Here is a 13,347-nt window from a genome sequence, read left to right as displayed (position 1 = left end):
TACAAACACCTTACACATGTAAATAGCAAATATCATGGTATTAATTATATGGATAAGGACTGCACATCTGGGCCCTTGGACACTTTGGAGTCCTGAGTAGAGGCTGATTTTGAGACAGGAGTAGTTTTGTGGAAGCCATTACAAATCTGATATTACCTACATTTTAAAATTGGAAAATATTAATGTTCATTTCATATCAGACAGTAGGTGTGGATAAAGGAAATAATAACAGATAATAATCTATGCAATAATACCCAAAATTAAGTTTATGGGACAGTAGAAGCAGAGAATTTGTTATTATCTTTGCTGTTGATGGAACCCTATGGTTTATTTTAGGATTAAAAAAAAAAAAAAAAAAGAGAAAAAAAAGTTATGTATGCATAACCCATATATTTAAGTTACGTTTGTAAGTATGCTGAAGTATGTTATTTTTAGACTTATATTTAATATGGTTAAGATTTTCCAATTACTTAACCATTTTCATGGAAATGTGGCTTATATCCTGATGAATACTACAAAATAAAAAAGCTGTCCTTTACCACTGGTGTCTTCCAATCACACCATTCCTGATTGAAATGTCTGAGAAAAAAATGCTTTTCAGCCTTAGGAAAACCAATTCAGAACTATTAAGCATAGCTCAATCTCCTGTAGTGAGGGGAAAAAAAAATAACTTTTGGGTTGAGGGTAATGTGTAGTGTATGCCAAATCCCAATAATGTGTAGAGAAAGCTAGAAGCAAAGGAAAGAGTTCTGTATAGAATTGCATATGATTGTGTATATTGTATCGATACATTTGTAATAGGCTGGAAAGCATAAAACTCAGTAGGCTTTTGTTTCAGTACGCTCAAGAGCATCCATAAGTTTGACCTTTGGTACTGAAGCCTAGCTTGTAATTGGGTAAGTGACATTTCCAGGTTTGGAAGGTTCACTTTTTAGAAGTGCTGAGTGGGGTCTTGTAGCATTCTGCACATTCACTTTTTTTGTCATTTAAAATATGCATGAATTCTCTTTTCTGTTCTAAAAAGACATTTGCCATAATGGAAGCAGATGTGATCTACTTCTCATTGGTACTTCTTCCAAAACTCATTTTCAAGTATACAATGACACCAAACAAAACAGTGTGCCCTTTCTGCAGCTGAGATGTTAAAATCTATCCCTTCCATATTTTATTCCATGCACATTTCTACCTTATCTAATTGGATCTGAACGTCTAACACAAGAAGATTGTTTTAATGGTAAGAGAAGTGTATTTATTTGTCCATACCAGGCACTATGTATAGCAAAATAACATATACACAATATGAGGTATAGGGAAAAAAACTACAATATGTTGTTTAGATTTAATATGCAAAACAAGACAATAGAATGTATTTGTATAACATGAATGAGGTAATGTTACTGTGGGAAACCTAATTTTGCATAACCATAATGAAATATTTTATCTTTTATTTTAATAGTTGGATGACATTTATGCTTCTTTGCTAAGAAAGGGAAAGTAAATTAGTTGGAATAGTTTTCAGTAATTGTGTAGATTTTTCATATGAAAATAATGTTTGACTTCAGGCCATGCTTTTTAACTGATGACAAAATTTAGAACAGAGGACTTGACTTGAAAAGATAGGCTGGCAGACTTGGACAGGTAGCATGAGCATGTAGGTGAAAACTTCTTGTTGCAAAATAGTGATCAATTACATAAATCTGTCTTCCTGATAAGATGCTGTGCTACTTCTTTCACAATATGAAATATCAAGAAAGAAGCTAACTTAAAATTAAGTGGTTGTTAGTAAAGATAAAATGGAAGAAATATGGCTGGAAATACGGTATTTATGCAGCATTAGAGTGTATTTTTTGTGGTTTTGTAGTACTTAATAAGAAAAAATACAATACCATTCTTTTTCCAGTACGTGGCTTTCAAATTAAAGGTATTTCATGGTTTCATGATTGTGGAATTGTTAACAATGATAATTAAGTCTTAATAACAATTTAAAAGGTGATGAACAATACATATACCAATTATCTTGATCTCATGTTAGTAAATACTCATAAGCTGGAAACACCTCTCAGATTACTGTGAGATGAGGAGTATTCATACTTTTTATTATCCCACATAATATAGGATCTATTTCTTCTAGGCTTTTAAAATTAAATTCCTTGTTGTTGATAACCAGCTCTGCCTCTTTTTCTATTGAACGTTGTACTACAATAGCATATTTATGCCAGAGTGTGTTCAGTACGTGTTCTGTGGACTAGATTCAGCCTAAAACCCATCTTGCAGACTAACTAAATCCTCAGATATATCTAAACTATATGATGAATGGAAAAGGTAGAACATAAGCTTTTTATGCTAGTCTTTTTTTTTTTTTTTTTTTTTTTTTTTCTGGAAAAAGGGAGAAAATCATAGGACCATGTCTGATTAGTGAGTCATGCCTCTGAAAACTGAGAAAAATAAGCAATACCAAAGCAGAGGTAATTCATGGAATCATAGAACAGCCCATGTTGGAAGGGACCTTGAAAGGTCATCTGGTCCAACCTTTTGTGGGAAAGGGAGACTTGATGAGATTATCTAGCACCCTGTCCAACTGTATCTTGAAAACCTCCAGTTTGTTAGGGAAGGAGAGGAGACAAAGCGTACCACACCCCACACCTTTCTTTGTAGAGGCTAGTCACATCTTAGCTCAGCTGGGACTGCCCATCTTTTCTCAAGTGATATCCCTGGGTCAGGTGTCTTCACAGTCTCTCTGCAGTGTCCATTTTGTGAGCACTGTCTGAATTCAGCTTCTCTTTAAGGCAGCTACAGCCCTCCAGCACTTCGTTGACCCAGCTTGCCCTACAAATGCAGCTGTTCTATGTGCCCCCACTCCCAATATCTTCACTTACTTTCTAGTTACCCTCAAATCCCCACAGAATTTACCAGAGTAAGTTGTGGTGGGTAGGTGTCAGATGAAAGCAATAGTAGCAGTTAATTGAACCTCTATAAAGGTACCAGTATGGTTTATCTCCTTGCTATCTAGTTTAATAGCTTCTATTGAATGAGGCCTCTGACAAGTCAGTTTAATCTGAATCTTTGAAAATTGTAGGTGGTTTTAATGCTATATAATTAAACTGGCTTTTAGTATAATACCAATAATAATAAATAGACTACTACCGTTTTCCTCTGAAACCTCTAACAGATACTTACAATAAAGGTTTTCGTGCACCGCACCGCCCCCCCGGCTTTGAGAATGTAATGAAATTAATAACAGTGGAAGGAAGAATTATTTGAGAATACTGTTCAAAATCAATGATCCTGCTTCTACCAAGTATCTTTTACACTCTTTTTGATTCAGTTTTCAGTTAACAGATTTGATTTGAGGAAAGTCTCTTTTATACTTGTAACTATTATTATTTACTTGCACTGAAAGTCTTCATATAGGAAAGAACTAGGGGAAGAAAAACTAATGAATTAGAAAATAAATAGTTTAAGAACAAAAGAGGGAAGAGGAATACCTTATCTCTCTGAGCAACAAGACAGGCAGAAAGGAGAAAAAATGTGGTAAAGAAACTGTGCAGAATAGGAAGCATAAGAAGCAAAGAGTCTCTTGTTTGGAGACATTGCGTATGTCTTCCAGCTGCAGGATGTGAAGCAAGATGTCAATAGCATTGCTGGAGGTTAAGGTAGGGCTTGAAGACAATTGGGACACATGGAATCAATTGTATAGCTGCCACAGCAAAAATGTATTTGGTTCTGCATCTAGAAATTTCACCGTTGCTCCAAACACATGCACAGTGCTATATAGTGTACAGCAATGGTTATACTAATTGACAATGTGTGACAAATCCAGTCACCTAACTGGAATGGAGTGGAATACAATAGACCATAGGACAATTATTCTGCAAAAGGGGGAGACCAAAGTCCTAATACTAGGATCTTATAGGAGATATTAAAATACTAGGGTAGTACTAGGATAATACTAAATGTATCAGAATTGTGATTCATTATTACGCAGTCTCCCTCCAAGACTGTCCAGATGTCTCAAAAGAAAATGCAGACAAAACAAGCAAATCAAAGAACAAAATAATCAAATAGCCAAAGATGGGAAACTCCACTTCCAGGGAACTTTTCTCCAAATTCTTTTTGAAAGTATTGTCTTTTAATTCATGAAACATGGCATCTAACCTCTTTCAAAACTTTTTAACGGTTAGTCTGTGTAAGATTCCCAAGAATATCAAGAGCTGTAAGTGCCAAGTCCTTCTTTGAATCTTGGTAAGGTCTTGACATCAGTGACATCCTGTGGCATTGAGTTCCATAATCTAATTATGTGCTGCATTAAAAAGTATGTTCTTTTATCAGATTTGGAGCTGCTGCTTTTCACTTTCACTTAGTGTCCTTTTGTTCTTGAATTATGAGATGCAGGACTACAGAAGCTCCTGATCTATTTTCTCTTTGTCACTTACCATTTTTATACTTTCATCATATCCCTCCTTATTCATCTTTTTTTCTAAGGTTAACAATTCCATTTTTTTTCAGTCTTTTCATATGAAGGCTTCTCTATATGCCTAATTATCACAATCGCTCTTCTCTGAATGCCTTCTAATTCAGTAATATCTTTTTTTGTGATGGGGTGACCAGTACTTCACACTATTCCAGAGGAGGGAAAATTATTGATTCATATAATGACATTATATTTTCTTTCTTACTCCTCAACTCATTTCTTATGCATCTTAACATTTTACTTGCTTTTTTTGACTGCAGCTGCACATCAAGGAGGGCTCTTCATTGAGCTGTCTGCAGTGAGGCCCAGGTGTTTTTCCTAAGTTGGTGCTCTTAATTGAGATCTCTAGTAAAGTAAATGATTTGTTACAGATTTTTTTTTTTTTTCCACCAATATACATTACTTTTAATTTAACTAAATGTTTTTCACCTCTTTTAAGATAAGATGGCTCATCCATCTAGCTTGGTCAGTTAACACTGAAATTTTCTGTCTTCTTCAGACTTGGTTAACAGAATTTTTGTGTGTTATCCGCAAATTTTGCCACAGTGCTCTTCACTCTTTTTTTTTTTTTTTTTTTTTTTAATGTTAAGTAATACATTTTGAACACCTTGTCTTTGTATGGTACCTTGAAGCACCCTGATGTTGAATTTTTGCTACAATGAAAAACAACAAAATATATGCATTTTTTTCTTTGAGAAAAGTTTTGCTGCATTTTGCATCCTATCCCAAAATTACTCAGTCTCTGACTGAAATGGAGACTGAGTTAGTCTCTTGAGAGGAACATTTTCTTGCCACATTTATTCAGTTACTCTAATCAGTTTAAGCACCGGATACCTTTACGATTAAAGCTAAGTCTCTGAGAGACAGCTATGTTCTTTGTGACCACAAGTATGGGAATTAAGGACAGAGGATGGAAAAGTAGTTAATTCATTCAGTATGTTGGGCAGACATATTCAAAATTAAGATGGGAGCAAGCTTTTAACATAGCAGTTTTTAATGCTGTCTGGGTGATAATCCTAAAAAACAGGAATATAACCAGTCTAAATAGGCAGGAGTATGAGAGTCTACTTCTTACACCTAAGACTGTGTGAAAATAAGAAAAAAAAGGAAAGTAGTGGTAAGGTCTAGGCAGACATAAGCAGTCTAATTTTCCAGACTTTCTTTCAAAATCTGTTATGATCCAAGATATTTTAAGGTTTGGAATCCACAAAGGTCTTGTGGAAAAGGGGAAAGGCACACTTATTTTGAGTCTTTGTATGTCCTGACATCCCCTAGGCCTGCTTATTTCCTGGTATCTCTCTCTCTTTCTCTCAAGTGTTCCCCATCCTCTCCCTGAGAGAGTCTATGTCCGCTTCATCAGCCCTGACTGCCTACATTATGCAACAGACTCCACCACCTTTCTTCACAAAGAGGATTGCTTGCACAGAGGAAGGCTCCTCAGACTGCTTGGGACACCTTGCACAGATGTATGCCACTGCCTTGAATTCAGAATGGACACTAAAAGAGATCCTGAACATTCTGGTGGAAATGTGATAAGTCACCTGCAACTCAGACCCTACCTGTTTGATAAAGGAACTGTAAGGACAACTAGAACTTCTCGTGATATTACTGAAGGAAATACAGTATTTTCCTTACCATAGTCCACCCAACCCTACACCAAACTATTTTGGGTGGAGTGGAGTTTGAACACAGGTATTGAGTCTTTCTTTTCTGAATGAGCCTATTAAAATGCTAGTAACCTCTCTACAACTAGTACTGAAGCCTAATAAGATTTGAAGGGAGAACATGGAATATATGGCTATCTGTAGACCAGTTATACATATATATATATATATGCACACATATATATCTGTGTATGTACATGGGTGTATATATACTATATATATTTTTTTTCCTTGAGCAAGCTATTTTGATATAGTCATATATAGGATGCTGAATTATAAGAGAGCAACAGTAAAACTCACGACAGTCACTTTTTTTTTCATGCATGGAAACACAAAATTATCAGTATAATATAGCACAATCAAAAATAAATAGAGTTTCTTATATGAAGGAATAATAGGAAGAAAACTAAGTGCTCTTCACTTAATTTTGGACCACAGTGCTTGTGCAACATAAGAAGGTGACAGGGATAGAACATAAATTGTACAGTCACACCTATTAATGAACATAATGTTATATGAATGACACTTTTGCATCAAATATAAAAACAGAAACTGCACTGTGTGCCATTTAAAAAAATTTAGAGGAAAAGAAAAAAAGTATACCAAAAATATGAGCTCACTGCAGTGAACAAGTCAAAGCTGAATGCTTTTCACAATATTTGCAAAATAAGCAGCAACCTAATAAAAAGTTATACAAGTGTTTACAGTTTGCCAGCCAAACCTAGGAAAATGACTTAACGTTAAGTGATTGAAGGCTGAGTTTTGCAGAAACAATGCATATGGAAAACAGTGAGAATACTGTGCCTGCTGCTGGCTTACTGAAAATATCCAGGCTTTGCATTTGCTGTGGGTTAATATATCTCTTGAAATGTGTGTGTATTCCGATAGTATTAAGAGATAAATATATGCCTTTTTAATGGTGCATTGCCATTTGGGAGAATATCACAGAATACTTTTCAACATCTCTAGGAGGCTGTCACTCATTAAATGAAGCCTGTAGCCCACTATTTTTCATGTAAACCCACTATGATAAAATGTACCAATAAATATGCAATGAAATGCTGTCTGAAATAAATATGTATCCTGATAATATTCCAGTGCAGAATAGGAACATTTTTTTTTTCAGAATATTTTTATTTTCTTTTTGTCGAGAACCTATATCAAAATTAATGTGAGCATAGAAAAGATTTATCAGTGCTCTTCATAAAGGCTTCTTGGTTCTCTCCTTCCCTTAAAAAGCTGTGCATCCACCTGTGTTCCTCAGACTTCAGTAGAATATCAGAACTCACAAGAGATGCTGCATTTTTCAAATGAAATGTTTTAATAGCTTCCCTCTCTCCATCCTCTCAGTCCCTGGTAATGACTTCTTCTTGGGGAGTGGTATCAATGGTTATAAGTTTAATGTACAAGATAATAAGTGAAGCAGCACAGTGGGAATAAGCTGTGAAGGATTATATTAGCTAACATACTTGTTTGTTTGGGAGATCCTGTTTCATATCCTTAAATCTGTGACGAAACCCATCAGCTTCAGGTCATGGGAGTTTCTATATATATTGGGAGCAGGCATGAGTGGTGTTTTTAGTATCTCTACATTTCAAGTTCATATTAACGCTAAAAGCATTATGGTTTCTTTTTCTTTAGTCTAAACAAACTAATAGAATTATGATGCAGAAAAGGTGATCTTTCTGAATTTTAGATGCTTTTTTTTTGCTTTGTTTTACTAAGATTCACAGCTATCAAAAGGTTTCTGTGTAAGATCCCTACTCAGCTATCCTACACACTTCATCAAGACCTTGGACAATGTATTGTTTCTGTCCCAATTGGGGATTTTCCACATAAACATATGCATTTGTTCTATTTAGTTCTTACAAATTCACTTAAAAGTAAAAATTGTGTTAGTAAAATTCAATAGGAATTTTGTTTTTCACCTCAATGGAACTCAGATTTAATCCAAATTTGACAAAGATATAGTTAAAAACCTGTTTTGTATGAACACTCTGAAATCACTTGTGATTTCTTTTTTTTTTTTTTTTTTTTGGTAATGGCAGTCTATTTTTCAAAGTCATTGATTTTTTCCTGACAATTTTAATTATATTTTTCTATGTAAGACAAACTGTGATCCTCAAACCATCCAGTCAGAACTCTCAGAGCAGAATTATACATGGTTCCCAGAAGGAAACAGCTGAAAACACTAACTTGGATTGACAGATACATTAATTATTAAATTAATTTAAAATATTTTTTTTTCCCCATACTGATTCTACTTTGAAAAATAGGGAATCTATCAAATCAAGTATTTGACAGGTAATGTACAAAATATTCCATGGTATCTGTTAGAGAAGAACATACTCTCCTACATGAATCTTACTAAAAGAAACTTCTATGTCCTCACACTAATACAAATTTCACAAGATTATTAGGTCTTGCCTGTGCACAAGACATTCATCCCTATTAAGTATTATTTTAAGTATATTAGTGTATTGTTAACAACATCTTAACATCAGCAGATATGAATGTTGTCTATCCCCAGAGTGGACTGCCTTTTCAAACCATAACTATCAAAATGCTTCCTTTGAATTTTCCTAATTAGTATGGTAGCCAGGGCTGAATCAGTGGAATTATTTAATCTTTTCTTATCAAAATGAACTATAGTATTTTAAATGGTCTTACTGAACATTCATTGTAAATTCATATCAAATGAGAGCATCATGAAAATTCCAGATGTTCTAGTCTGAAGATTTAAATGTTGTATTTATCTTTGTAGCATTGTAAAAATGATTCTGCCCTGTAAATAATATCTTTATTTTAAAGGCAAGTCTTTAGCATGTAACTTAATAGAAGTTAGCTGCCTTGTCATTTAATAGCAATGGTAACTATCATAGCTTCATTCTCTAACTTGTTTTTCATTGTTCATCTGTTTTTTGTTTAATTTCAAATCTCACTAATTCTGACCAGTGAAATCAGATTGGCCTTTAACTTTTAGGTTCCATTTCATATTCCATCGAGCAGGTACAACACAGTGCTAGTCATGCAATAATAAGTTAGGGCTACAGGACGGAGGAAGGGAGGGAAAAACAAACGACACAATAGCAAAGTAATAATGGTTTTACTGTCTTTTTCTTTAAAATGTAAAAATACACCAATTCAATTAACTTCTTTTTATAATTTCAAAAGAATGTGTATATTCAAGGTACTGGAATCTTTTATCCCAGACTTATTTTAGGAAAGCAGTTTAAAGATTTAGAGTACAACCAGAAGTGTTGACAGTAGTGTCAATGTTACATCATAGTTTGCTATTGTACATTTTTTCTCACCAAAAGAAAAAAAAAAAAAGAAAGCCATAGTTCTTAATTTACAAATTAGATGACTGGTAAAGAAACATTTTAATCCTGTACCTGACTGTAGAAGAATTTTAATGAAGCAGTAGTTAGTTTCCAGGCAAACATCTCTGAACTGCTTTGTAAATTTTAGCCAAATGTTTGAAGTTTGTCCATATCATTAACTGAGAAATATAAGGCTTAAATTAGGGTATGTTATATAAGATCTTCCTACCTCCCAGCAACTGGTAAATCCAAGTAAGTAGCCCTATCCTGACTGTCAGTATATAGGCATTTATGCAGGTTTAATTTAAAATATTTCTTGTACTTAAAACCTGCTTGGAGAGATCTTGCATCTTTCCATATCCTTGTGGTACTCCCTACATGGTTAATTCCTAGTAACTACTGTGGTGGAAAAAAGATCTGATCAGGAAGGAAAAACAATGTTGTGTTCAATAAAACTAATTCCACTAATTTAATTAAACTTTTGATAAATAAGAATTAATAGTAACTGCTAGATACATTTTTTTTTTCGTAAATTTAAAGAAGCATGGATAATAATGCCTTATTTCTTTCAAAATCATTCTTTGTATGCCTATGTCAGCTAAACATTTTCCTATATACTTAAAATAGATTTATGGTCTTTAGATTATATTGCCTTTGAGATCATCAGCATGTCTCCTATTAATGGAACTTCAAGATAAAGCTTGATGTTTTAATATAGTTCCATAGTCTTTTCCCTATCATTAGTATACAATATACTGCTTTTTTATGCTGTGGGCAATCCATATTCAACTATGCATTGTTTTCATCTTTCCTCTAAGTTTTTTCTAAATTGTATGCATTAATTTTTCAACTGAGACAAAAAAAAAAGAACTATTTTCTTCTTTCTCTGTCTCATCACCTTATCACATTTAACATTCTTTACCTAAATAAATTGATGATATATATATTGATCAAGCCTTTTCTTATGGCTTGGTTGAAGGGGAGTCTTTCAGAAACTGATGTTGAATACCTGGCTTGCAGCTCTCAATATGCTGAATTATGATGCATAATTTATGGATGACATAATTAGTTGAGATAAGTGGAAAAAAAACAGTTTTAACACTAAATCCTGATATAAAAGGAACTTAGTAAATTTTTAGATCACTTAATTTGTGTGTGAGAGATGATAAACTAAACGAAATCAATGATGTGCCAGGAAATCATTCAGACATTTACAGTATAAGATTTTCTGTGTCCCAAGAGATCAAAAGAAAAGTATGTGAGTGGTGCACTTACCGCCTTCTCATCTTGAAACTTACCAAAGTAGTTGTCAGTGGAAGATATGTGTTGAGCCAATCAGGAATCCAGTTTTAAGGAAAATCTATGATCTTTGTCCCCTTGGTAACAGTTGTGTTTAGCACAACACAAAATGTTTTACTCTAATCATTGCTCTAATTGGCACCTTTGTTGCCAGTCTCAGAAGAAAGGTCAAGATGTGGTTAGGCATGGGACTGATGTCTTACAGGTGCAGGCTCCTTGGCTGAATGCTGAAATTTATTGAGCAGCCATGTGCTTTTTACATTCTACTAATATTTTAGAAAATTCCATGAGTAAATACCATATGCACTTAATACTTATATTTTCTCTTTTTTATTTGTATGCTTTCCTACAGGTAGTGTGCTTACTGTGTTAAATCTAGGTGAGAGAAAATGAAAGTGAGGCACTAAGCTAGTCAAAATATACCTGAAACCTGAACACGTCATAAATTCACTTACTGTTGACAGGCATTGTTTTATACAGTGGAATATTAACACCACCTAGGCCAAGCTACTTATGTATTTGACAAAAGTACATATTAGAACACCTAAGGTTAAAAATGTCTATTCCATATATAGTCATATTCTATGAGGTAGGCACTCCTAGAGGGTGATTCAGAGCCCTAAATTAGTTGACTAAAGTTAGACAGTGTGAATACCTCCCACAGTAGCAATATGTTGCAGAGGGACAGAAAGGAGACAAGTGAAGGCAGAAAGGGAGGAATGGAGTGATAAGAACTATAAATGAAGTGAGGCTATAGTGAACTTTAGAAACTGTTAGAAATTAGAAGTTTTTTGACAAAAGGGAAACCAGTTTGATTGTTTTATCACATACTCCAAACTGAGTAGCATCTTCATAGGTAACCGTAACAATACTGTAGGTATGACACCTTCAACTGTGAATATCCATCCATACATTTATTATATCTGTATTACAATTGTTCCTGGAGTCCCCAGTCAATACTAAAGGACTGAAGTGCATATATAAATAATCCCTGCTTCAAAGAGCTTACAAGAAAAATAGGATTCATAGACGAAGAATAGGAAGGCAAAGTAGAGAAAGGAGAATGGAATTACCTGCTGACAGTCACCAAGGATAATAATTCTTTCATACCATAACATGGACATTATCTATAATCCCCATGATTTCTATGTGTGAAAGCATTTATAATACACGGAACTTTGGGGAATTAACTTGTTTAAAAAATGTTTGCTTTTAGTAAAAGCAAGTATTTATACTCAGAGGTAATGGTGCTACAGTAAACAGTCTCATTTATGTTCATAAGGATTGGGTAGAGCTCTTGAAAATGTAGTCCTTTCATAGTATTTATGGCTCTTCTGTTTTTGATTAAAATAATTCATTTGTGTGTAGGCACCTTTTTAAAGAGAAATCAAGAATTCTACATTCATCTGTGTGTAAATTTATTAGCTCATTAGTCACTGTACTAGTGGATGGCAAATCTCAATTTTTCATCCTCAAAACCAAAGGTTACTAAAGGACAGACATCTTACATGTCACAGACTTTCGATTTTTTAATTTGTATTAAACATCCATTTAGAAGTCTTTCTGGCATTTAATGGGATTGCCAAGGAGCTTTCTAGTCATGCACGGACATATATGCACACACATACTAATGCTTTGTATCTATCCATTTACCTTTCTACCTATCCATCTGTTACCTTTGGTTGTGTAGGATAAAAACATTTAACATGTAATCATCTATTGAGATCCATATATGTCTGAAAAATTTTCTATTAAATATTGTCATTATTATACACCTTATAAAAAAAGAACTGTGGTTTGGGGAGAAATGGGACGCAAATTCTTCTGTTAAAATTGGTAGAGCCATTATTTCACTTGCTGTTCTATTTGATGGATGTTCACTTTGCTGACTCACTGTAAATTGGCTCAGTTGATAAAGTTTTGAAAGTTCATATCCTTGGTTTTGATAAAGCTAATGTGTCAGTCATAGGTTGTAGATTCATTTGTAAATACTGGTAATACAGATAGTCTGATATTAGTCTGCATCTAGTGGCTACTTTTACAGAAGTACACAATATTGGAGTAGAGCAATACATTCTTGACAGTATGAGGGTTTCCTAAATTGCATCATATTTTAGATTTAGGTTTAGATTTGACCTGGGCCAGATGTTGTAGACATAATGGTACTGTACATATTATATTGTAAATGAAATTGAGCACCCTAAGCCAGTTATTACAAGAGTGTCGGATCTTACTGGACAGAAGGCTTCATGTGGATACCTGTTTATGAGCAGAGAAGTGCAAATTTCAGCTTCAATTCTTTTATTTGATAAGAGGCAAGAAAAATATTTAGGCAAGTTATCTTCTGCCTGAAAATACTGAAATAAATTTATATGGCCATTTATCCTACTCAACAAGAATGTGCGATCTTTTGGTTGGCTACAGAAAAGGCACGGGATATATTTGATATCTGATAGCTATAGTTTTCTTTAGACAGGATCATAAATTTTGCCCCTTGATAGAGAAAAAGTGAATTAACACACATTGCAGTGTCACATATTTAGCAATGTGAGCTTTATAACTACTGAATATTGAGATTTTTACAGTTCTA

The 13,347-nt window shown here is 34.0% G+C and overlaps 1 protein-coding gene across 7 annotated transcripts in view; it reads left to right on the top strand.

Moving 5' to 3' along the window:
• PCDH9 (protocadherin 9) overlaps positions 1 to 13,347 on the top strand; it is a 694,240-nt gene that overhangs the window by 173,738 nt on the left and 507,155 nt on the right. Inside the window, exon 3 of one of the 7 annotated variants that reach the window (XM_033004118.2) lies at positions 5,787 to 7,159. The exons of the other annotated variants lie outside the window; for them this stretch is intronic. Coding sequence (XP_032860009.1) covers positions 5,787 to 5,807 — 21 coding nt within the window. The 3' untranslated portion in view covers positions 5,808 to 7,159. Of the gene's footprint in view, positions 1 to 5,786; positions 7,160 to 13,347 lie in introns of those variants that run through there. 7 annotated transcript variants of the gene reach the window in all.

Source organism: Tyto alba, unplaced genomic scaffold (genome assembly GCF_018691265.1).
Source record: "Tyto alba isolate M040663 unplaced genomic scaffold, T.alba_DEE_v4.0 Super-Scaffold_45, whole genome shotgun sequence".
NCBI lineage: Eukaryota > Metazoa > Chordata > Aves > Strigiformes > Tytonidae > Tyto > Tyto alba.
Note: the sequence above shows the minus strand (reverse complement) of the source record. Positions and strands in the feature narration are given on the sequence as shown.